At 42.5% G+C, this 26,514-nt stretch overlaps 1 protein-coding gene across 5 annotated transcripts in view; it reads left to right on the forward strand.

Annotated features, from left to right (window-relative positions):
- LOC147117613 (triple functional domain protein) overlaps positions 1–26,514 on the forward strand; it is an 862,300-nt gene that overhangs the window by 724,528 nt on the left and 111,258 nt on the right. For all 5 annotated transcript variants that reach the window (XM_085988742.1, XM_085988743.1, XM_085988739.1 and 2 more), the window contains 11 exons: positions 2,059–2,125; positions 2,772–2,875; positions 9,081–9,150; positions 9,720–9,809; positions 10,527–10,619; positions 11,046–11,096; positions 15,534–15,611; positions 16,977–17,168; positions 18,429–18,609; positions 20,909–21,642; positions 24,896–25,143. In XM_085988742.1, the coding sequence (XP_085844868.1) occupies positions 2,059–2,125; positions 2,772–2,875; positions 9,081–9,150; positions 9,720–9,809; positions 10,527–10,619; positions 11,046–11,096; positions 15,534–15,611; positions 16,977–17,168; positions 18,429–18,609; positions 20,909–21,642; positions 24,896–25,143 (1,908 nt within the window). The remainder of the gene's footprint in view (positions 1–2,058; positions 2,126–2,771; positions 2,876–9,080; positions 9,151–9,719; positions 9,810–10,526; positions 10,620–11,045; positions 11,097–15,533; positions 15,612–16,976; positions 17,169–18,428; positions 18,610–20,908; positions 21,643–24,895; positions 25,144–26,514) is intronic.

The following is a 26,514-nucleotide window of genomic DNA, read 5'->3' on the forward strand; positions in this document are numbered from 1 at the left end:
GAGAGGATTTGGCAATTTTCAGTGTGTTTAATTGTAGACTGAACCATAAATGTAGTTACTAGACAAGCTATGATTTGTAATGTGGGCTACACTTGGAATTATTGCAGTGAGCATTTATGGTAGAACAGAATTATTCCTTGATTTGTTTTTCATTTATTTTAGTTTTATAGCCTCCATTTAGAATAGAATAGAATCATAGAATTATTACAGCGCAGTGGGAGGTCATTTGGCCCATTGAGCCCGTGCTGGCTTTCTGCAAGAGCACTTCAGCTGGTCCCAATCCCCCACCCTTTCCCCATAGCCCTGCAATTTGTTTTTCTTCAGGTACTTACCTAATTCTCTTTTGAAAGCCACAATTGAATCTGACTCCACCACCCTATCAGGCAGTGCATTCCAGATCATGCCCACTCGCTGCGTAAAAAAGTTGTTCCTCATGTCGCCTTTGGATCTTCTGCCAATTACCTTAAATCTGTGTCCTTTGGTTCTCGACCCCTCTGCCAATGGGAACAGTTTCTCTCTATCTACTCTGTCTAGACTCCTCATGATTTTGAACACCTCTATCAAATCTCCTCTCAATCTTCTCTGCTCTAAGGAGAACAACCCCAGCTTCTCTTGTCAATCCACGTAACTGAAGTCCCTCATCCCTGGAACCATTCTTGTAAATCTTTTCTTCACCCTCTCTAAAGCCTTCACATCCTTCCTAAAGTGCGGTGCCCAGAATTGGACACACTACTCCAGTTGAGGCCGAACCAGTGTTTTATAGGTTCATCATAATTTTCTTGCTTTTGTACTCAATGCCTCTAATTATAAAGCCCAGGATCCCGTATGCTTTTTTAACAGCTTTCTCAACCTGCCCTGCCACCTTCAACAATTTGTGCACATTTACCCCAAGGTCTCTCTGTTCATGCACCCCCTTTAGAATTGTACCCTTTAGTTTATATTGCCTCTCCTCATTCTTCCTACCAAAATGTATCACTGCCCACCTTTTTGTGTTAAACTCCATCTGCCAAGTGTTCGCCCATTCCACCAGCCTGTCTATGTCCTTTTGAAGTCTATCACTATCCTCCTCACTGTTCATCATACTTACAAGTTTTGTGTCATCTGCAAATTTTGAAATAGTGCCCTGTACACCTAAGTCCAAATCATTAATATATATCAAGAAAAGCAGTGGTCCTAGTACCAACCCCTGGGGAACATCACTCCAGTCCGAAAAACAACCGTTCACCACTACTCTCTGTTTCCTGTCACTTATCCAGTTTCATATCCATGCTGCCACTGTCCCTTTTATTCCATGGGCTTCAACCTTGCTGGTAAGCCTATTGAGTGGCACTTTATCAAACACCTTTTGGAAGTCCATGTACACCACATCAACTGCATTGCCCTCATCAACCCTCTCTGTTACCTCATCAAAAAATTCAGTCAAGTTAGTTAAACACGATTTGCCTTTAACAAATCCGTGATGGCTTCTCTTAATTAATCTACACTTGTCCAAGTGACTGTTAATTTTGTCCCAGATTATCGTTTCTAAAAGCTTCCCCACCACCGAGGTTAAGTTGACTAGCCTGTAGTTGTTGGGTTTATCCTTACACCCTTTTTTGAACAAGGGTGTAACATTTGCAATTTTCCAGTCCTCTGGCATCAGCCCCATATCCAAAGAGAATTGGAAGATTATGGCCAGTACCTTCGCAATTTTCACCTTTACTTCCCTCAGCATCCTAGGATGCATCCTATCCTGGTGACTTATCTACTTTTATAAGTACAGCCAGCCTTTCTAGTACCTCTAGTACCGCTTTATCAATTTTTACCCTATCCAATATATCAACTACCTCCTCTAATGTTATTAGGTGGATTTTAAAGGTATTTAAATGCCATCCATATATTATAACTTCATAAAATATAATCTCATTAAACTTAATTTAGATGCTTCTGGTTATCACATCTATTTATTGGAGATAGCTTGATATATTTGATGTGAGATAGCAGCTTTATATTTTTCTTAACAAATATAGCTTATTTTTTATGATCGCATCATCTTTTAATCTTGGTCTTTTCTTCTAGCTATGTCTTACAGGAGTTGGTGGAAACTGAGCGCGATTATGTACGGGACCTGGGATGCGTGGTAGAGGTGAGTTTGTGTGTGACTTGCAAGAAATTGCTAGTTTTATGCGTTTAGTCTGTATTTTATAACTAAAAAATCCTGATGTCCATATTTTGAAAGCAACAGATGCTGTCATTATGTAACACATTTAGCATGAGCTCTGTGATGAGAATTTGAATTATCCAGGTGGCAAAAACTACAGATGCATGCCAACTTGATCTTGAATGTATCAGCTTAAATGAAACTACCTCCCAGAGGCTTTGCTTCACACTAGCTACAGTATAACTACATCTGGTGCAAGCTCACTTCTTATCTATTTATATTTCATCGTAAATTTTGACTACTTGCTTCTGGTAATAAACAGCAGACAGGACCATCTTTTCTTTTTCAATCAATGGAAAATATTTTACAGCTTGCCCTCATCCCAGTTGTATGCAGCATGTTTGTGTGCTTCATCCTCACACCACTGCACAAAGAGTGCCGATAATGTATTGTCACCATCAGTGTAACAGCAATCGTAAATCACCAATTCAATGTATTGCTTGTACACAAATGCAATTGTGAATGTCACTACTGTTTTCCATGACAACTAAATGTACAAGTTTACATCTTCTCATGGCAGAAGTTTAATAGAACAAAGTGTGTTTATTCAGCCCACTGTTTCTCTCTTCAGGGCTACATAACAGTGATGAAGGAAGACGGTGTCCCTGATGACATGAAGGGAAAAGATAAGATTGTGTTTGGTAACATACATCAGATCTACGACTGGCACAGAGAGTATGTAAACTTATTTATTTTCATTTCTTGTGCTTATCAGCGTACGGTGTTGGGGGGGAAAAATATTCTTTATTATCATTTCATCACTAATCTGCGTCAAACGCTTCTAGATCAGGTCATGGTGCAAGCCAGCCAGTACAGGACTTCTCTTTGTTAACCATGTATAATACCATAACCCTATTCAGATCTAATACTAGCAGTCGCTACTGTACCAAAATATCAGATTTTGTTCACCAACACTTCAGACTTTTAGCGATTCTTCTCGCAAGATAAGTCTGTTTAGCAGCCAAGCCAAGGTACATTGGAAAACTTTGGAAGTTTTACACCACTTCATGTGTGGCTTAATATCCTACTTTCCAAATCATGGAAAGATTCTTTTGTACCAAAGGAAGCATTATATTCAAATTCAGACAAGAAGGACAATCAAGGTCCAGAAAAGAAATAGACCTGGCTGCTTTCTCCTTCAGTATTACTGCTGGCAAGTCTGATGTAGACAGTGCAACAAGTGATCGACTGGAGAGAAGGACGGCCATCGTATGCAGAGAGCTGAAACGATGCAACATTGATATAGCGGTCCTATCTGAAACTCGACTAGCAGAAGAAGGTCAATTGAAGGAGGAGAAGGGGGGTTACACATTCTACTGGAAAGGGAAGCTAACGGAAAACCCCCGGATCCATGGAGTTGGATTTCCCATCAAAAATGAACTTGTTAGCCAACTCTCCGAATTTCCTGTGGGAATCAATGAACGCCTCATGAAAATGCGTCTAACCCTATCCAACAATCAGATGGCAACAGTTGTGAGTGCTTATGCTCCCACCCTGGATTCGCTAGATGAAGTAAAGGAGATCTTCTATGCTGACCTGGATAAAACCTTGTCTGGTACCCCAAAAGACGATAAAGTCATTCTTCTTGGGGACTTCAATGCCAGGGTCGGTCGGGATTACCAACTATGGAAAGGCACCATAGGAAAAGAGGGCATTGGAAAGTCCAACTCAAACGGACTACTTCTTCTCGCTAAATGTGCTGAGCACAACCTCATAATCACAAACACTTTCTTCTGACAAAAAAACAAGTAAAAAACCTGGAGGCACCCCCGCTCAAAATTGTGGCATCTCATTGACTATGTCATTGTACGGGCAAGGGATCGTCGTGATGTTCTGGTCACTAGGGCCATGTTCTGCACTGATGACTGATCATCGCCTTATCCGAGCAACTATGTCCCTCAAACTAAAGCCCAAGATACGTGCTCAGAAGAAGCAGTTCCGGCCAAAATTAAACATTGAATGTCTTGAGGCCATACAGCAGTGCTTTCAGGATTCCATCAGGCAAAGTCTTCCAAAGGAATACCCACATGATACTGGAGAACATTGGGAACTGCTGAAAGCCACTATCCTCAACACCTCCCAGAACATACTCGGTTTCAAGTCCAGAAAACATCAGGACTGGTTTGATGAGAACGACTCAGAAATTGAGCAGCTCATAGAAAGGAAAAGGAAAGCTTTCTGCGCCTGGCAAAACAACATCAGCAGCAAGGCCAAAAGAGAGGCTCATGCTAGAGTTAAGGCAGATGTCCAGCAGAGAATAAGGGAGATGAAGAACAACTGGTGGTCTCAAAAGTCCCTAGAAATACAACGTATGGCTGATACTGGGGACTCCAGAGGCTTCTTCAGTGCCACCAAGGCAGTTTTCGGACCAAGCTACCGTGGCTTAAACCCCTTACGCTCTAAGGACGGTTTAACTCTGCTCAAGGACAAGGAGGCAATTGACACAAGATGGAGGGAGCATTTTCAAGAACTGCTCAACCGACACAGTAGCGCAGATCTGGAGTCCATCAATCAATTACCGCAGAGACCAGAAAGGGAGGAAATAGGGGCACCCCCAAGCATTGTAGAAGTGCAGAATGCCATCAGGTCCATGAAAAACAACAAAGCTGCCGGCTCAGATGGGATTCCAGCAGAAATCCTTAAAAAAGGTGGCCCTGAGCTCCTGACACACATACATGCCTTCCTCCTAAAAATATGGCAGCAGGAAGAAATTCCACAAGATCTCAGAGACGCTTTGATTGTTACTATCTTTAAAAAGGGGGGAAAGTCGGTGTGTGGTAACTACCGAGGTATCTCCCTTCTTTCTTCCACAGGAAAAGTGCTTGCCCGTGTCCTTGCTAACAGACTTTTGCCGTTATCTGAGGAGGTGCTTCCGGAGCCGCAGTGTGGTTTCCGACCATCCAGAGGAACAGCTGATATGATCTTCACAGCACGTCAATTACAGGAGAAATGCCGTGAACAAAAGCAACCACTGTTCATAGCTTTCATAGACTTAACTAAAGCTTTTGACACCGTCCACCGCCAGACTTTATGGCATATTTTGTCTAAGCTTGGTTGCCCCGATAAATTCATCTTAGTTCTGAGGCTGCTACATGACAACATGTCCGCAGCAGTTCTCAGCAGCAGCGGTTCTATTTCAGAGCCTTTTACAGTTGAGACAGGAGTAAAACAGGGCTGCATCATTGCTCCCAACCCTTTTTGCAGTGTTCATCTCAGTTATCCTCCATCTCATCGGCAATGATCTGCCCACCGGAATTCAAATCCTTTACCGTACTGATGGCCGACTTTTCAATCTCAACAGGCTTAAGGCCAAGAGCAAAGTCTCCATCACTACCATTATGGAGTTACAGTGTGCAGATGATAACGCCATCACAGCTCTTTCCGAGCATGATCTACAAAACACCTTGAATGCTCTTTCCAGAGCCTACAAACTTCTGGGCCTCACCATAAATATAAAGAAAACCCAGGTGCTCCACCAGCCATCACCTAATCGGCTTGCAACTCCTCCCTCTATAAAGATTGATAATAACACCCTTGAAAATGTCAACACCTTTCCATATCTTGGTAGCCATTTATCCTCCAAAGCTGACATTGATTCTGAAATCCATCACCGCCTGAGTTGTGCAAGTGCAGCCTTTTCTAAACTGAGGAAGAGAGTCTTTGAAAATCATGATCTCCAAGTCCAAACTAAAATTCTTGTATACAAAGCCATCATCCTTCCCACCCTTTTTTATGGAGCTGAAACCTGGACTACGTACAGTAGACATCTCAACGCCTTAGAGCAATACCACCAATGCTCTCTACGCAAAATCTTGAGGGTCAGCTGGGAGGACAAGCGTACCAACTGGAGTATACTTGAAGAAGCCAATATCTACAGCATCACTAAGCTCATCATGCAGTATCAACTCCGATGGATTGGACATGTCATTCGCATGTCAGACTCACGTCTCCCAAAACAGGTTCTGTACTCCCAGTTGAAGGAAGGGCAGAGGTCTCCTGGTGGTCAAAAGAAGCGTTACAAAGATAACATCAAAGTAATCCTTAAAAAGTTCCATATTGATATTAATAACTGGGAGGAAATCGCACTGGACAGAGACAATTGGAGAAAATGCATCCACAACGGTGCCGCACTACATGAAAAGAATCTCCAGCGTGCCGCTGAGGATAAACGCCAGCGCCGTAAGGAGAGACAACAACTTAAGAAGACCCATACTCCAGTCACTACCAATAGTCTTACATGCCCACACTGTAGTAGAGTCTGTGGATCTCGGATTGGCCTCCACAGCCACCTGAAGACCCACAAGTAGATGACTGATGAAGGACATACCATACTCGAATCCGAGTGGTCGCCGATGATGATGATTACTGCTGGCAAGTCTGATGTTGGAGGACTACATCAGACCATCTACAGACAAGTGGAAACTTATTTCATAGGATGACTATACTCCCCTCAATGTCATGACAACTGATTTCAGCAAAACATCACAACCCTGACCACTCAATCATGTCACATGGCACTGAGTGTCACAGTGGATGTCCTTAACAAGGACAAGGTTCACCTATTTAAAAAAAAAACTTTCCATCAGGAGACTTAAATCTTCAAGCGGTACGGTTCTCCAGAAATAGAGCTTAAGGCAGTTTACAGCACAGAAAGAGGCCAATCGGCTTATCATGTCTTTGCTGGAGCAATCCGAAACTAATCTCACTGTCCCACTCTCTCCCTATAGCCCTGCATCTTCCTCTGCTTCAAATACTTAGCCCCTTCTCCATCGTCTCTGCCTTAATTCCCTATGGCGCAGCATTCCATGCTCCAACAATTCTTTGTGTGAAGAAATTTAATGTAAGCTCTCTCCTCACTCTCTGTGACCATTTTAAATTGATAATCTCTTACTACTGCTTCCACAATCAGAGGAAATAGTCTTTCTTCAATCACTCGACCATAAAACCCTTCTTTAAGAACAAGAGATTTCAGGCAGTTAGTTGTGGGAGTCAGGACAGTCAAGTTGTGGAACTAAACGGTCCCATAGCCTCCTGGAAAGGGCTTTCTCTCCACCTTCTCACCCAGTCCCAAACAGAAGATTACACCAATCATCTTAATAGTTCCTTTCTTGGTTCTTGGACCTTCTCATTTGAGAACTGCTTAGCCTTCTGATGTCTTACAAATGGGTTCTATTGTCGTAGGCCATTGGTGGCCGTGCCTTCAACTACTTAGGCCCTATGTTCTGGAATTCCCTCCCTAAACCTCTTCCCCTCTGTACCTCTCTCTCCTCCTTTAATAAGCTCCTTAAAACCTACTTCTCTGACCAAGCTTTTGATCACCTATCCTAATATCTCCTTATGTGGCTCAATGTCAAATTTTGTTTAATAATTACCCCTGTGAAGTGTCTTGGGACATTTTGCTACGTTAAAAGTGCTATATTGATGCAAGTTGTTGTTGTTGTAGATAAAACCCCAATATGGTACCGTCCTCCCCAGAGCTTCTGTTTCGCTTGGCTCTTGAGAAAGCTCGCTTAGCCAAACAAGATTTCCTTCATTCAAGCGCAAAATGATTAATATTAAAAGCAAACAAACATTTTCCACCTGCATCCCGTTTGATTGGCACCCCATCCACCACCTTAAACATTCACTCCCTCCACCACCGGCCTACCATGGCTGCATTGTGTACCATCTACAAGATGCACTGCAGCAACTCACCAAGGCTTCTTCAGCAGCACCTCTCAAACCCACGACCTCTTCCACCTAGAAGGACATGGGCAGCAGGCGCATGGGAACACCACCACCTCCACGTTCCCCTCCAAGTCACACACCATCCTGACTTGGAAATATATCGCCAATCCTTCATCGCTGGGTCAAAATCCTGGAACTCCCTACCTAACAGCACTGTGGGAGCACCTTCACCATACGGACTGCAGCGGTTCAAGAAGGCGGCTCACCACCACCTTCTCAAGGGCAACTAGGGATGGGCAATAAATGCTGGCCTCGCCAGCGATGCCCTGATCCCATAAGCGAATTAAAAAAAATCTACTAGCACAGTAGTATTTTTTAGCAAAATGCATATTGGGCCAGATTTTGCTGTAGCAAGGCATCTAATGACTTCTGTCATTAGTTAGACTTGCCCCTGCTTTCTTCAGCTCAAAACATTTTTGCCCAAGAAGTTGCTGAAAGTGCGAGCTAATAATGGGGCAGCGAGGAAAACTGGACATCTGGAACCTGAGTGAACAGGACAAGCAACTGTGTAGCTCCTTAAACAATCAGATTGAAGGATTGTGAAATTAACAGGGCAAGGACTGAGAAGGAAGTGTAAGTTAGAGTGGGTGAATTCAATGTCAAATCAGGTACAGAAAGAGAAATAGAGAGGGAAAGAAAGATTGGATTAAGAGAGAGCGAAAAAGAGATGAAGGAAAGGTTTTTTTTAAATTTACATTTAAATTTGGCATTTTTTAAATCTCCCAAGATTAATACCTGAAGGAATGAGACTCCAAGTTGTAACAGTTAATTTTCAGTACCAGAGAGGTTGATTGGCAGTAATTAACAATTATCACATCATAAAAGGATACTTGACGCTTAAAGTGACAAGCCTTAACTTTCTGTGGCGAGTTTAGTTTGTATCTACCGCGCAAATGCAGCAGCTACACGGCATTCAGTGCATTTCAACGGTAAGGCAGATGTGAAATGTCGTTTTTGCGAAGCTAACAACGGAGCGGCGCAATTCGGACTGCAACTTTTTGATATTTACATTTAACCCCGCATTTGCTCCTCGCCTCAAGTTGCTGTACCATTTACGCTTAAATAACAGGGAGTGCCATTAGCCTCACGATTAATTTGACAGCAAAATCTGGCCTGTTGTGTAAGTGATTTTTTTTTCTTTTTTGATTCTTAGCTTCTTTCTTGGCGAGCTGGAGAAGTGCCTCGAGGATCCTGATAAGCTAGCTTCCCTCTTTGTCAAACATGTAAGCTGCATTTTTTGAAAAAAATATTTTTCCTCCTTTCCATCCTTCACTTTTTAAACAAGGAATAGTTAAAATGCAGAGATTTGATATTGCCATAGTAACTACAGTAAAACGATTTCAGCCTTCACAAAACATCTAAATTCGGATGGCTTTTACATTCGTACAGCACAATTTACTTCAGTCTGATTGATGCCACAAAGTCAGGCCATTATTACAGGCAAAGCACTTATTACTAACAGGCCACAATGTTCAGTGTACTGTTGATGTCCTATGATAGATTTACCATTGATTTTTCTTTAACAAGGCATAATTGTAGCTTCCTTCTTTTAAGTGTTTCTCACACATTGAAATATGTAGCAGGGCAAGCATATTGTGTGAATACTTACTGCCAGCCAGCAGGGTTTCCTGAGAAATTCAACACAAGCCATAATGACAGCAGGCAATCCAAACTGAAAATACTTCCTCAAATTAGGCTAGCTAAGGAAAGAGTAAGTTTTGCTTTTTTTAAATAACTTTTTCTGTAATGCTGTTACTTACAACTTTTTCTATTTCTCCCATCAACCACAAAGGAAAGAAGACTGCATATGTATATAGTTTACTGTCAAAACAAGCCCAAATCTGAGTACATTGTGTCTGAATATATTGACACCTATTTTGAGGTGAGAATTTTGGAAATACTTTGTTTTAAGTAAAGATTTTAGATGTGAGCTTTGATACTGATATTTGATACTGCCAGAACTTGAACAAGCTTATATTTAATATAATGCTTTAATGTGACATATTCTCTATTCTGTGTTTTTCTGTTATGAAATATTGTGGTTTGTATATTGAGACAGAATTAGCACTTTTCATTGTTTTGAGAATATGAAGTTCCCTGTTTTCTTCCCACTTGCTCTTTCCTCCCCAGGCCGGACCACTGACTCTGTCCAAGTAGGTGGCTATGGCTTTCTTTCTGGCCATTTCCAGTGCTGCTCTGTGCAACTAAGAGGTGTTTGAGCAGTCTCAGAGCGATTGTCCTTTAGACATTTCCTTCTCACAGCAGCATCACTCAGATGAGGAGCTCACCAGCGAGGGTGTCCAACTTGTGCCCGATCTGTTGGCATTCTAACACGCTGAAGAAACTTTATAATTCAAGGCAATGATATTTGCAAAAAGCTGCAAATATTGTATATGTGACATTTTCATGATTGTGTTTGCTCTACTGTACATCTGCAGTTATGTTTATTACTCCAAAGATAATCATCCAGTATGTGTGGTACTTAATATAATGCAACTGAGATGGAGAAAGATAGGGTCTGAGTAAAAAAAGAAACATCTTTATTGCACCTGCGTAAAAAAAATCAGATTTATATCATATTTTTAAATTTGATCTTAAGGACCTAAAACAGCGGCTTGGTCATCGACTGCAACTTACAGACCTGCTAATAAAACCAGTGCAACGGATAATGAAATACCAGCTCCTGCTGAAGGTAAGTGCTTCATGGGAAGCCTGCAATTGAACATACAATGCATTCTGCATTACATCTGTTTCAGTAGTTGTTCTAGGATTTGATTCTACAATCTAGTTTACATTTTGACGATTTTAAGCCTTTTCATATTTATAATGTTAGCCAAAAGATTTTGTTGACAGTCCACTGCTATAATTGTAGAAATTCTCTGACGTTAAAATACATTAAGGAAAATGTGTGGAACAACCCTGAATATATTTAAATAATTGTTTGACAATGAAACTGACAAATAAGTTCTGCAATCTGCTTATGTTGAGGGGAAAGCTATTCATATAATGTTTGAAAATTTCTTCTTGAACTTTAATTAATATGGGGATAATTATTTGAAGTTAGGTTTCTGGATTAGCAGAGACACATAGATTAACTCTGTTTCTTTTCTGTGTGCAGGACTTCCTTAAATACTCCAGGAAGGCTGCTGTAGACACAACAGAGCTGGAGGTATTGTGGCAAAATTGATAATTGCCATGTAATGGAAAAATTGTCAATATATAACCTCAAGCTACGTAGCACCGTTAAATTGAATAAACTATTTTACCCATAGAGCAATATGTAAATCTCTACATATAGCAACAACTTACATTTATATCACACCTTTAACATAGGAAAACTTTCCACGGCGCTTCACAGAGGTGTAATTTTTAAAAAAAAGTTGTCTTGTTGCAAAGTGTGAACGTTGCTGTCTCTTACATCTGTCGCATTTTTGAGAGACATACAAGTTCACCTTGCCTATGGATACGACTGCTTGCATTTGTGCAGTCAGAGTTGACTACAAATATTTTGGATGGTTAATCCCCAGCCTACCTGCACCATGAAAGCCCAATTTTATTAATTGAGTGTTTATGGGAAATGTATTATTTTACTTAATGATGCCTCAGCTTGTTAGTATCTCTGTGCCGTATGGACGTCTTCATTCAGTTTGTGGCTTTGGAAGTAAATTTCACAAGATTTTCTAGTTGGTTCACTACCCACGAGCAAGTAGCAAAGTGTTCACATTACTTTAGTGTAGGGTATATGGACATTTTTTCCCTCTCGATTGTGCATACTGAGCAAAATATCAAATAAATAAATATAATTGGCTAAATGCACGTACAGTTGAAAGCTTACACATACTGAGCAGAGACTAAGCACATGACATAGAAACATAGAAGATAGGAGCAGGAGTAGGCCATTCGGCCCTTCGAGCCTGCTCCGCCATTCAACGAGATCATGGCTGATCATCCAAACCCTAGCACCCGGTCCCTATACCGACAGCCATCCCACCCAAGCCCTATCCCCGTAACCTCGTAACCCCACGTATTTAATCCCCCCGAACACTAAGGGCCAATTTTTATCATGGCCAATCAACCTAACCCGCACATCTTTGGACTGTGGGAGGAAACCGGAGCACCCGGAGGAAACCCACGCAAACACGGGGAGAATGTGCAAACTCCACACAGGCAGTCACCCGAGGCCGGATTTGAACCCGGGTCCCTGGCGCTGTGAGGCAACAGTGCTAACCACTATGCCACCGTGCATCGGTAGGGTTAGTTTAGTCATAGAGTCATAGAGTTATACAGCACAGAAAGAGGCCCTTCGGCCCATCGTGTCTGCGCCGTCCATCAAGCCCTGTCCAATCTAATCCCATTTTCCAGCATTTGGTCCATAGCCTTGTATGCAATGGCATTTCAAGTGCTCATCCAAATGCTTCTTGAATGTTGTGAGGGTTCCTGCCTCTACCACCCTTTCAGGCAGTGAGTTCCAGACTCCAACCACCCTCTGGGTGAAAAAGTTCCTCCTCAAATCCCCTCTAAACCTCTTGCCCCTTACCTTGAATCTATGCCCCCTTGTTATTGACCCCCCTACTAGGGGGAAAAGTTCCTCTTTATCTCCCTATCTATGCCCTTCATCATTTTGTACACCTCAATCAGGTCCCCCCTCAGCCTTCTTTGCTCCAAGGAAAACAACCCCAGCCTGTCTAGTCTTTCCTCATAGCTGAGGCGCTCCATCCCAGTTAACATCCTGATGAATCTTCTCTGCACCCTCTCCAAAGCAATCACATCCTTCCTATAGTGAGGCGACCAGAACTGCACACAGTACTCCAGCTGTGGCCTTACCAGCGTTTTGTACAGCTCCATCATAACCTCCCTGCTCTTATATTCTATGCCTCGGCTAATGAAGGCAAGTATCCCATATGCCTTTTTAACCACCTTATCTACCTGTTCCGCTGCCTTCAGGGATCTATGTACATGTACACCAAGGTCCCTCTGACCCTCTGTACTTCCTAGGGTCCTACCACTCATTGTGTATTCCCTTGCCTTATTTGTCCGTCCAAAATGCATCGCCTCGCACTTTTCAGGGTTAAATTCTATTTGCCACTTTTCCGCCCATCTGACCAACCCGTTTATATCGCCCTGTAGCCTGAGGCTTTCCTCCTCGCAATTTACCACCCCACCAATTTTCGTGTCATCTGCGAACTTACTGATCATACCTTTTACATTCTCATCCAAATCATTTATGTAGATCACAAACAGCAAGGGACCCAGCACCGACCCCTGAGGTACCCCACTGGACACAGGCTTCCAGTCACAAAAGCAACCTTCGACCATCACCCTCTGCCTCCTGCCACTCAGACAGTTTAGGATCCAACGTGCCACGGCACCCTGGATCCCATGGGCTCTTACCTTCTTGACCAGTCTCCTATGCGGGACTTTGTCAAAAGCTTTACTGAAGTCCATGTAAACCACATCCACAGCATTTCCCTCATCCACACACCGAGTCACCCCCTCGAAAAATTCAATCAGATTGGTCAGACATGATTTACCCTTGACAAAGCCATGCTGACTATCCCCGATTAATCCTTGCCTCTCCAAGTGGAGACTAATTTTGTCCCTCAGAATTTTTTCCAATAATTTCCCTACCACAGATGTTAGGCTCACTGGCCTGTAATTCCCTGGTTTATCCCTGCTACCCTTCTTGAATAATGGTACTACGTTAGCTGTTCTCCAGTCCTCTGGTACATCCCCTGTGGCCAGAGAGGTTCTGAAAATTTGTGTCAGAGCCCCTGCAATCTCCTCCTTTGCCTCACACAGCAGCCTGGGATACATCTCGTTCGGGCCTGGGGATTTATCCACTTTTTGGCCTGCTAAAACCGCTAGTACCTCCTCCCTCTCGATGCTAATATGTTCAAGTATATCACAGTCCCCTTGCCCGATTTCTATGTCTGCATCGTCTTTCTCCATAGTGAACACAGATGCAAAAAATTCATTTAAAACCCCGCCTACATCATCAGGCTCTACACACAGATTGCCACTTTGGCCCCTAATGGGCCCTACCCTTTCCCTGGTTATCCTCTTGCCCTTAATATACTTATAAAACATCTTAGGATTTTCCTTTATTTTGCTCGCCAGTGTTATTTCATGGCCCCTCCTCGCTCTCCTAATTTCTTTTTTAAGTATGCCCCTGCACTTTTTATACTCCTCTAGGGCTTCCTCCGTCTTTAGTCTTTTGTAACTGCCAAAAGCCCCCCTTTTTTTCCTTTTGTATATCCCTTGTCATCCAAGGTTCCCTTTGCTTGTTGGTCCCACCCCTTGACCTTTACTGGAACATGTTGGCGTTGTACTCTCTCTATTTCCCTTCTGAAAGTCTCCCAAATTTAGAAATCAGTATAATACAAATGGCAGCTTTTTGCAAGGGGTATAAATAATTTGGGGTGGCATGTTTTTTTCTATTTCCCAGCAAAAGATTATGCTTGTACAAGGTGATAAAGAACTAATATTGCTGCTGTGTTCCGTGAAGTGATAGGAATGAGTTTTGCAATATCAGTTGAGTTCTATGGGGAAAGACGTGGGTCTCGATTTTAACCACCATTGCCCAGCGAGAATGGTGCATGGGAGGGGTTCAGATTAGGCCGAGTCCATTTACTGGTTTGAGGTTGCTCCATTCCCATCTGGCGCCATTTAATCTTCGCCAACTTACAATGCAGCCGAGGCTGGGCAGGCGGGGGCCAGATTTAATTTCCAAAGTAGCGGCCAAATAAAGTCATGGATGCCGCAACGTCAAACCTGACTGCCTAACCAGGGCAGGAGGTGCCGAATGGCCAGAAGAAGTCACAATAAGTTTTGAAAATTTACTTTTGTGTGAAATTCTTGTGGACCAAGAGGATCAGGAGTGCTTCCCCCAGGCTCCGCAAGTCCTTGGACCTCCCCAGCCTTACCTCTCCCTCTGCGCGCTGGGATTGGCTGCCAAACTTCGTCCCAACGACCGCTCCTTTAGGTCCCCGGCATCCTAAGGCTTCCAACCCAATTTCCAGCTCCTGCCCACTGGCCCTGGCGTTAGTCCTGCCGTGGGAGGGAGACAGTGCTGCAATATTTAAATGATGCCTGGGAGTTAAAATGGCCCAGGCCTCATACTGAGCTCCCTGTGGGGGTTTACCTCCTGCCCTCACCCCCCTGTTCAAATAGAGGCCATGATGCTTTCCCAGAGCAAGGGTGGAAATCCATAGTGCCTCCTATTGGCCAATTTAAATATATAATTGACAGCTTTTTGGGCCACAGCTTACTCTGACTCCCTTTTCTTGCATTTGGGAATGAAGTGTGTGAGTGTGAGGGGGGAAAGTGGAACATTAGGACCTGGGAGGCCACTAACAAAGAGAGAGGGAAAAATCTATATGCAATAGGCTTTCAAAACATGTAATGTAAGCCAATGTGATCTTACACCATAGGGATTTCTAATTTTACTTTTCATATGCATACAACCAGCAGTGAATAATACAATTAAGAAAGATACACATGAAAGGATGACAATTATATTTTTTTATATATTTATCAAAATGCCTTAAAACTATTAATTGAGAATGTTAAAACCTGATGTTTTCTTTCATCTGTCTTCTATATATAGAAAGCCGTGGAAGTCATGTGCGTTGTACCAAAACGATGCAACGATATGATGAATGTTGGACGGCTGCAAGGATTTGATGTAATTTTGACAGTTTGTTCCCTCAATCATTCTGTTTTAGGAAAGCCTCCCCTGTTGTTATTTGCAATAGCTTGGCTTCATTTTCTAAATCTGAGGTGGATTGTTTTATTGTGTATTTTTCCATGCAAGGATGAAAATAACATAAGTTTAAATGGGTGATTTTTTATTATATATGGTAATGTTTGGTCTTTTGTAAAGGTATAATAATTTTCAGGACATTGGGTACTTCACAACAACATAAATAATGTATAATGGTACAGCCATGCTCAAGAGAGGATTATAATGTAACCCCTCAAAATAGCTTACCTTGCTGTAATTTTTTTAAAATCAGTTTTGTTGTACCATAGTTATCCTGTAAGAGATAGTTGCAGTGTGAATGAGAATTTCTCTTCTCTATGTTTGAGAAAGGTATGGTTTACTAATCGGTTTGTGATCTCAGCATAGACAGGAAAGCGTAGCAGTTCATTCATTTACTGCAAATCTCAGCCATTATATTTAGATATGTCAGAGCCCCTTTTGGCTATATACATAGGCCTAGAAATTCACTGTGGCCCTGCCAGCTGGCTAGCGCCCAAAAGTTAGCGCTGGGCGCGGAGCCATTTGCGACCGTCAGATATTCACTTTTTGCGCCCCAAGTCGGAACCGGGCGCCATTCCAGGGTGTGCCCGCCCCCGCTTGGGGCGCTGAAACTGAATTTCAGCGCTCTAGGTGCCGCTGCGCCACCCGATGTGGTGCGGCAGGCTGCGGTACTGCAGGCCTCCTCCTTCTCTTAAGGTGGAGGTGCCTGCAACAGGGAGATCGCCGCTGGATTGTGCCGGCAAATGAGCCCGGCACCACGGAGAAGTGCCGGGCTCGCGGAAAGCAGCCGGCAATGCCGCGGGGGGGGTGGGTGGAGGAGGCCGGGGAAGGAGGTGCGGGCAGGCGGCCGCCGAAAAAGCGGCCGGCCGCACCTCCACCTTTATGCGCCCCACTAAGGCTGCAGTAAGGCCCTGGTTTCCGGATGTTAGTAGCGGCCGCCACGGAGGAGGCGGCGGCAACTGAATATGGGGGTCGGGCCGGCATCGGGGCGGAAACGGGGCACTGCGCACACCGATGACGTCATCGGTGCCGGCGCAGCGCTACCGGCTACCGCCGCCATTACCGCCGAGCTCAATATCAGCGCAACCTCCTCTACTGGCACAGAAGCCCTCTTTAGGCGGTAACTGGGCGCAAAGCTTGCAGCGCCTTACTGAATTTCTAGGCCATAGTCCCTTATTGAGTTGTATAGACCATCGATGATTGAGGTTTTTTTCATCTTTATATTGGACATACTGAATTCTTCTATGGAATTGCAAAGGTAGATGATGTTTGTCTCTCTGTTTGCAGGGCAAAATTATAGCCCAGGGGAGATTGCTACTCCAGGACACATTCTTTGTTGCAGACCAGGATGCTGGGCTTCTTTCACGCAGTAAAGAACGGAGAGTCTTCCTCTTTGAGCAGATTGCAATATTCAGCGAGCCTTTAGATAAGAAAAAAGGCTTCTCCATGCCTGGCTATTTATTTAAAAACAGTGTCAAGGTAATCCAATATATAGAGTTCTGGGATACCTTTTCTTGCTACTGTATTATAAATACACCAAGGATAATGCATTTACCCCATATATTTTAGGAAATGTAATTTATTCACGGCTATCCAATTGATGTCTGACTTTTAAATCTACAAAGGATTAGGTCTCAAGTTTGGATGGCTAAATCTATCGTAGTATCATTAAGAAGAAGTCAGTCATTGCAAATGTATCATGCAATCTAATCACAGGTTAGTCACCCTGTGAAATTTGCCATATCGCTATCGGTGAGTTACTGTGCACAAACTGTCATGTGACTCCTGGTATTGTGACAGTGTAATAATTTTAAACATCAATGTCACAACCACATTCTTGCTTGGTAGCACATGGTGTTAATGTATCAATATGGTACAATCTGGCCTCATTCCTGATCTCAGTAGGCTGCTGAAACGAGACACTTTCCTTGAGAAATAAATCAGAGAACAAATCAATCCACGCCACTTTCATACATCTGCCAGCTCTTGATTAGAGAGTGCCATTGGCAGAGGTCTGTTAACATCTGTTATTTTCTGGTCATCAGTCTGTAAACTTGCAGTGATTACATCACACTTGTTAATCCTTCACTGAGCTCATTCATCATGGATCAGCTGGCTGGAGCATTGTCACCGTCGATGTCAACCATTACACCAACTATAGAATACATTATTTTAAAAAAGTTACTAAAGTTATTAAGGTGCTAATCTAATTTCAGGGTTCAAATAATGGTTATAAACTGTTTGAGCATCACTCTTTAATGAGAATACTGTCTGGTAATCTTGCCTGTCTCTATAAATTTTCCAGATTCAATATACCATTTAAAAATAATTTTCTCATCATTTGTTTAAAAATAGTATTGTTGGGATGATTTTTACATAATTATAATCTAGATGAATATATTACATTAAAAAAATAGACTCACCTTGCAACACAGGGTATAAATGTAAGTACATTATAGGGTGAAAATTCTGCTGTGCTCCCGACGTAAGCCAAAAGCACTTGCTGCAAAATTGTGCACTGACAGCCCATTATTCTCTGTCCATTAATTTTAATGGGCAGAAAATCATGACCTGGGGTTGAACAATTTTGCAATATGTCATGAAGCACACAAGTGTAATTTTTACCTCTGTCTGTATGAATGCTCTGACAAGTGGCATTTTAGGTAGGGTAAAATCTGTTCTTCTGGACTTGGAAGTCAGTCCATTTAATGCATGAGTGCTTATTGGTTTGTGTTTCAGGTGAGTTGCCTTGGCCTAGAAGAGAATGTGGATAACGATCCATGTAAATTTGCACTTACCTCACGATCAGCTGAAGGCGGTGTGGAAACCTACATTCTACAAGCATCAAATCCTACAGTCCGCCAAATGTGGATCCATGAAATCAACCAAATTCTGGAAAACCAGCGCAACTTTTTAAATGGTACTTACAGATTTTCTTATGAAGAACATAAATTCATCGTTCCTCTTCCCAGTTAACTCTTCCAACATATACAGATACATCTACATTAATTATTGCATAACCCACATTGTGATTCGTGGACTATAGTCTAGTCAGTACTGCATTAAATCATTTGAGGCTAGGCTGTAATGATGTTCTCAACTGTCTTGGAACTTACAGCCTGGCCTTTTCTCTTCCCCCAAGGGTTCTATGAAAATACAACAACAACTTGTATTTATATAGCACCTTTAACGTAAGAAAATGTCCCAAGGCGCTTCACAGGAATATTATAATACAAAGAATTTGACACCGAGCCACATAAGGAGATATTAGGGCAGGAGTTTGGTCAAAGAGGTAGGTTTTAAGGAGTGTCTTAAAGGCGGAAAGAGAGTTAGCGAGGCGGGAGAGGTTTCGGCAGGGAATTCCAGAGCTTAGGACCTAGGCAACAGAAGGCACGGCCACCAATCGTTGAGTGATTATAATCAGGGATGCTCAAGAAGGCAGAATTGGAGGAGCGCAGATCTCTTGGGGGTGGGGGGGCTGGACATTGTGCGGCTGAAGGAGATTACAGAGATAGGGAAGGGCGAGGCCATGGAGGGATTTGAAAACAAGGATGAGAATTTTGAAATTGAGGCGTTGCTTAACCGGGAGCCAATGTAGGTCAGCGAGCATAGGGGTGATGGGTGAACGGGACTTGGTGCGAGTTAGGATACGGGCAGCCGAGTTTTGGATCACCTCAAGTTTACGTAGGGTAGAATGTGGGAGGCCAGCTTGGAGAGCACAAGTCTAGAGGTAACAAAGCCATGGATGAGGGTTCCAGCAGCGGATGAGCTGAGGCAAGAGCGAAGACGGGCGATGTTACGGAGGTGGAAATAGGCAGTCTTAGTTATGCACAGATGTGGTTGGAAGCTCATTTCAGGGTCAGATATGACACCAAGGTTGCGAACAGTGTGGTTCAACCTCAGACAGATGTTAGGGAGAGGGATGGAGTCAGTGGCTAGGGAACGGAGTTTGTGGCGGGAACCAAAAACAATGGCTTCGGTCTTCCCAATATTTAATTGGAGAAAATTTCTGCTCATCCAGAACTGGATGTCGGACAAGCAGCCTGACAATTTAGAGATTGTGGATTATGATCTTTATTTAAAGTGGCTTTTTCATGGACATTATTTAATTATATATAAATGTATTTGTATAGGCATAAATGGTGTTTACTATATTTTTGTGGAGCATGGATAGGTTAGAATGTTTAATGGTTTTGTAAAACCATTTTTAAAATTATATTAGGTGAAGGTGATTTCAGTCTTATTTCCCCCTCATCCCATTTTTCAGTCCTGATTTCCCCGAGAGTTGTAGCAACTGTGGCCAAGGGGGAGAGGAAGTGGTCTCTATGAATTAGCTACTATGAGGTGCACCCAAGAGGTGAAGAAGTAATTCACCGATTATCATCCATCCTCCCATTTGGAAATATTTAGACTCCAGCCATTATATCCCCACTTGGCTGAAATTGGGAACTTACCAGAGAGGAAGATTGAACCTGCATCCCACCACTCCATGGATTCCCTAGCAAGAGCAGCTTTTTTAACTTTTAAGCATTTGAAAATGCAGCAACTTCCCAACATTAAAATTTAACAAATCTTCAATTTATTCAGTGAATATTGTGAATTAGGACAATTCAGCACTAGAAAACTGTGAAAAATCATTTCAAATGCACAGGTATGCTGTGGTGTATCAGCTTTAGCTGTGTTCTAATTACATTTTTCAAAATCACCTGCATAGTGGAGCCCATAACTAATTGTTCGGTGAGGGTATCAAGGGATGTGAAGCTAAGGTGGGTAAATGGAGTTGAGGTACAGATCAGCCATGATCTAGTTGAATGGCAGATCAGGCTTGAGGAGCTGAATGGGCTACTCCTGTATAAGAGTTCCCTGTGGAAATTTGCTGTGGTAATGTTATAGGAAGGATACTGATCAATTATTTAACTCCTTCCATAGGCAGTCCTCTGCAATTTGAACTTTTTAAGAAATTGCATTTGTCTAATACATCACTAAATTTCACCTGTCATGAATGAGTTATTTTTGTGATCCATGTTAATAATAGACACATGATATTATCCTCACAAAACAGGAAATATTTGAAAATGGCTGAGTATTAATGACCTTTGAGAGAGCCTTTCTAATCCACACTTACCATTCACCCCAACCTGGCTTCTTTAATCCACACTTTTCATTCATCCCAACCATACAATGTTTAATTTGTCTAATTAATCTTTTTTTGGCTTCAGCTTTGACATCTCCGATTGAGTACCAGAGGAACCATGTCGGCCCTAGTGGACCCAATAGCTGTAGTGGAATGAGCAGCACAAGCCGTTCCAGACCATCTCGGATCCCCCAGCCCATCCGGCACCATTCCCCAGTCCTGGTCTCCTCTGCGGCCTCGGCCCAGGCAGAGGCAGACAGATTGACAGGTATGTCCGCTCGCAACCCTACCCTGACGACACTCAACAGCACCTTAGATTCTGGCTGCAGCCAATCTGACAGGCACCTGGAACGAGAAATCAGCGAAAGGGACTTGGAACAGATTCCTAGGACAAAAGTCCTTGAGAGCCCCAGGAAAACATTAGGACCGCTCACCAACACAGGAGATGGAAGCCTAAAGGAAATACGAGGTAGTCTAGAAGAGAACCGGTCACCAAGAGGGAGTGTGGGCTCTCTGACAATAGGAAAGCAACGGCCAGGCACAACTTCACCCTTGAGTTCACCGCTGTCTACAACCTTCCCTTCCTCTCCCTTCAGCAAAGAACCCTTCCCTCCCAGCAGTCCGATTCTTAAGGGCTCCTTCTGGAGCTCACACCCAGCTTCACCTGCCAGCCGCCCCGGCTCCTTCACCTTCCCAGGGGACATGGACTCCCTGCAGCGCCAGGTCCACCGCCACTCCACGCACAGCAAGGACACTGATCGTATGAGCACGTGCTCCTCGACCAGCGAGCAGTCGGTGCATTCCACCCAGAGCAACGGGGTAAGAGCGGAGCACGTCTGTCCTGTGAGCTCCTCTAAAACCTTCCCACGCTCTCCTTCTGTGCGTCAGTATCACTCTCCGTACTAATTCCTCCTGGCTCTGCAAAAAAAACTGCTGTTTTGAAACTTAAAAACTTGCCTAACTACTCATCGCTGTGACTGTCTACCTGTCAAGATCTTTTTAAAAAAAAACTTATCAGCCTAAACATCTACTAACCACTGCTCCTGCAACTGCCTCCCTTGCAGAAGGCAAATAACAGCTAACGCAGATACTTACAAACTTCTAGCTACTCAACTTTTGGCAAAAAAAACCACCTGCCGCTTCACCCTTTTCCCTTATAGACCAGCATACTGCATATATTAACGGGGCATTTCTCTGGACTGATAGCGCTACTTTAAATTTGCTAGTTGCAACTTTTTTTTTTATTGCCAGTTGCTGATTCAATGCATCATCCCCCATCTTGTTCAGCCCAGTTTCTGCAGCTGACATATGGAGTCCTCTGTTCAAGAAGCTGTCCAGCTTACAATGTAAGACATTGAAACTGCTTAAGGGTGCCATAACATCTGAAGGTTTTAATGCACTGACAGTCTCAGATTAATTTTAATTTTTTTTATCACAGAAGTCTTCACAAACATATTTTGTTTTTCAACATCTTGTAAATCTGTAATGCTTTACCTTATGGTATGGGACACAGTATTCCCTTCCGAAGAAAAAGCAATTTTATCTAATGTCTTTCCAAAATTTGTTTCTTTTTCCATCATTCATTGGTTAGAAATCATTGTATCAATTTTAATGCAAATAATCAGGATGAAAATGTTTCACTGAACAGTGTAACAAAATTCTCAAAAGCATTGTTACTTATATTTTTTGCCTAGCTTATTTCTTTTAAACTCTTGCATGCTCACTATGCATTGCATGTCCCTTCAGTTTCCAAGCATGGTATTTTGGATAGGATGTTAAGTTCCACTGTATTGATCCAATTTGCTTGAAAGCGTGTGCTTCTTGCTGCATTAGCAGTTGCTAAAATAATATGTAAACTACGGCATTCTGCTGTTCCATTTTCTATGTTCTAGTCTTTAACTTTCCTTTTTCCCCTTCATCCTTGTTTGTTCCAATTTGTATGTTTTTTCTGTCTCAATTAAGGGAGCAATTTTGTACCAGTTGTGTTTTTAAAAAAAAGATTCTTGTTGTATTTTGTATGTCAAAAATGGTCGTATGTAATCCACAATTAAAATGTGCAGAGTACTCGTGGTGCTGAGTTGTCATGTAGGTGGGAGTGAGATTGTGAAACACTGTGGTCAGAAACTGGAAATCACTTTGATGACCCCTAAAGGGCTATGATACGTGATTGTTCTTAGTAATAATGGCCTGACTTCATGCATTAAGCACAGAAAATTTAAGGCAGGTATTTCTCTTGTATGAGAATTTGCTTAAAAAAATCTTATATTTCTGTTCCTCCTCCAGGCAGTGCAAAGGGCAAGAATATTGATATTACCGATATACTATGCCACATGCCATAAATAACCTAATGACAGCTGTGTTATTGGGGCATGGTACAGAAAAGAATACATCACAAGCAGAGGTGAAACAATTCTGCCACAGAAGAAGATGAGAGTGTGAATCACTCTAGTCCATTTTCTTCACTTCCTAGCAGCTACCTAATGAAGGGTAGTTGCAAAGGCCTCGTAGCAGGTTGCCTGTCCATCTTCTTGGCTGAGGAAATATGCATAGTAAAGAGGAGAGGGTATTTAATGGAAAGCAAACAATATTATTTCTCCCTTTTGCCAGTTACAACATGTGTGATTTGCAGCTAAATTATTCACTTTCTGTCCATGTGTAGCCTCACTCTCACTGTGTCAGATACATGTAAATGCTCCTTGATAGATATTAATGAGTCCTTGCAAGTCCCCACTAGTTGTAAACTTATAATAGAACAAATGGAACAGGCTGTTGGGTTTCAAAATAACCTGTAGTGGTACTAAATAAACTAAACGCTATATACTATAAAGGGCAGAGTTTGGAATGGAACTTTAAGCCACTTCTCCAAATTCTGTTCCAACTACAAATTTATGGAGAAGGAATACATTTGAATTTGGCAAGCCTTGTTTATGAAACATGAACTTCTCAATATGTTTTTATTGGTTTCTGGAACTGTCCTGCTATTACTAAAATAAGGGCTACTTATCACTCACAAGTTGTTTTATTCATGTGTAGGGAAGTCGTATTATTGTGAAGAGCTCCTTCTATAGCTCACTTGGTTTTTAACACATTGAGTAACTGAGCCCAGACAGATCAGGAAGGTCACAGCTCTGTTCCACAGTTTGTACTAAGCTTAGCTAGGGCAGCGGTAGAGGCACTACAATTGGCTTCAATATCTCTGATTAAGGGAAGAGGAAGTAAGCCAATGTTCCTACTTCTGACCACTGTCCATCAACTCCTGCTGGAACTGAGCCTGTGTGGACACCAATTGAGGACAGAATTGGGTTTAGCTGTGATGCCCCCCATAGCAGTGAACCCTGTCTAGGCTCATACATGAAGTCTGAGTACTTGTACCAAGTAACTGCGGTATTTGCTACCTCTGGAACCATACCTCAACAAAGAGTCAACCCTTCAAGAGGAGGACGGGAAGAGCGAACATTGGTGGAAAAAGAAAGGAGGGAAATAATTAGTCACTTAAAATAAACTGGAAAGTGGCAGCATTTTATTCTTAAAGTATTAGTTTTAGGCTTATCAAAATTGTGAAAACCCAAAACTTACAAACAGTCCAGGGTTTTCTCATCTTTGCTAAAACTGCATATTTAATCTTTGAGTGGTCAATGTAAAAGAGCTGATTACAGTTACACTAGAGAGGTAGATATTAGGAAACGAGTACAACTTCTGTCCCAAAAGAAGTATTATCTGATAGAAACATTTTCCTTTATTGTTTAAAGGTATTAGAATCCTAAACAGAGATTTTCCAATGTGCTGTGGCCATTTTTAATGTTTTACTTGTCAGTTTGTTGTATCTGTGTATTTGTGTAAGTCTTAATAAAAACAAGAGTATTACTCACATTATTTGAAGTGTTGCAAGCCAATAAAATCAGGTTCATGTTTAAAGCCATTTTTTATTTGATGGTGGAGGGAGGGGAAGTAGCTTCTTTATGGAATTAAAGCAGTGAACCATGTTTAAATTACCAATTTGTGCATTATTATTATGTGAACTGCTTCAGAAACACATTTTATTTTTCCAACCTTGTCTTTTCCTCCCCTGTAGAGTGAAAGTAGCAGCAGCAGTAATATCTCCACCATGCTGGTAACACATGATTACACCGCCGTGAAAGAGGATGAGATCAATGTCTGCCAGGGCGAGCTAGTGCAGATCCTGGCCAGCAACCAACAGAACATGTTTTTGGTGTTTCGGGCAGCCACTGACCAGTGCCCTGCAGCTGAGGGATGGATTCCTGGCTATGTACTAGGTCACACAACTATTATAATCCCAGACAACCCTGAAGGAACATTAAAGTTAGTCTGTTTTCATTTATAGTTTGGTTGCATAACTCTAAATTGTCAATCTCTCAGGCAATTTCTTCTGAATCATCCAAAAAAATCTCTCATTTGAAAATATGAAAAAGATTCTTTACATCCGACGACAAGTGAGCAGGGATTCTTTTCTTTTTCCTAATTTTCTCTTGCCTGAGGTATGGCTACATGGATGCTGGCAGCTTTCTGGTACCTGATGCAAGTGGTTGTACTTTGTGCGTGAGCCTTGACAGCCAATATTGGCAGGGGAGTGTAGTAGTGAGGAAGGGGAGGAGCAGAATAATTACATTTACCTCTATCCTCACCTTACCCAAAGTCCCCACACATGCACACTTTCCAGCAGAGATCACTGGATAGCAATCAGAAGCAGGGGGACTGACTGCTTTCCCCTTTCCCCATCTCTAATCCAGAAGCACTGAGGTTAATTGTATTGTCCCAGCTGAAATCAACTACCTCAACACACACTGGGACTTGAACCTGGAACTTTCCTGGCCCATGTGGCTTAATACCATACCTGGTGGTACATTTCCCAACCGAGTGGTATGGTATCCATTATTATCGAAGGCGCATATCTTTGTACATTTAAAATCAAGCAGTTTTATAATGTGACTTAATTGATCTCAAAGTATAAAGTAACTCAGTGAGGCAAACATCACTGCCAACATCAAGTTACTAAATTTTCATAAAATGCCTGATTTGAATAGCTATTGTTATTGTTCTATACATTTAATTAAACCACTGTTGATATATACTAGTAATTGGCCATAAATCAATGAGACTGCAGAAAGCCTGTGATGGCTGACTGTGTTCAACCGTACTGTGTGAGAGGTGGTTAAAGCTACTGTACTTTGCGCGGGGTGGGGGGGGGGGGTGGAACGGGCAGGGGGAGAGTCACCTTTTTATTCATAACTTGCCTCCCTTGGTCTGTCCACCATCTGCGAGAAAGAGGCCAAAGGTTGTACTCCTTCCACATCTCTGTCATAAGAACATAAGAAATAGGAGCAGGAGTAGGCCATTCGGCCCTTCAAGCCTGCTCCGCCATTCAATGAGATTATGGCTGATCTTCTGCCTCAATTCCATTCACTGGCCCTATTGCCATATCCCTTGATGCCCTTACTAGTCAGAAATCTATCGACTTCTGTTTTGAATATATCCAATGACTGAGCCTCCACAGCCCTCTGGGGTAGAGAATTCCAAAGATTCGCCACCCTCTGTGTGAAGAAATTTCTTCTCATCTCAGTCCTGAATGCCCTACCCTTTATCCTGAGGCTGTGGCCCCTGGTTCTAGACTCCCCAGCCAAGGGAAACATTCTCCCAGCATCCATCCTATCAAGCCCTGTAATAATTTTGTAT

Source organism: Somniosus microcephalus, chromosome 5 (assembly GCF_052327205.1).
Source record: "Somniosus microcephalus isolate GS21.2 chromosome 5, FLI_Smic_1.0, whole genome shotgun sequence".
NCBI lineage: Eukaryota > Metazoa > Chordata > Chondrichthyes > Squaliformes > Somniosidae > Somniosus > Somniosus microcephalus.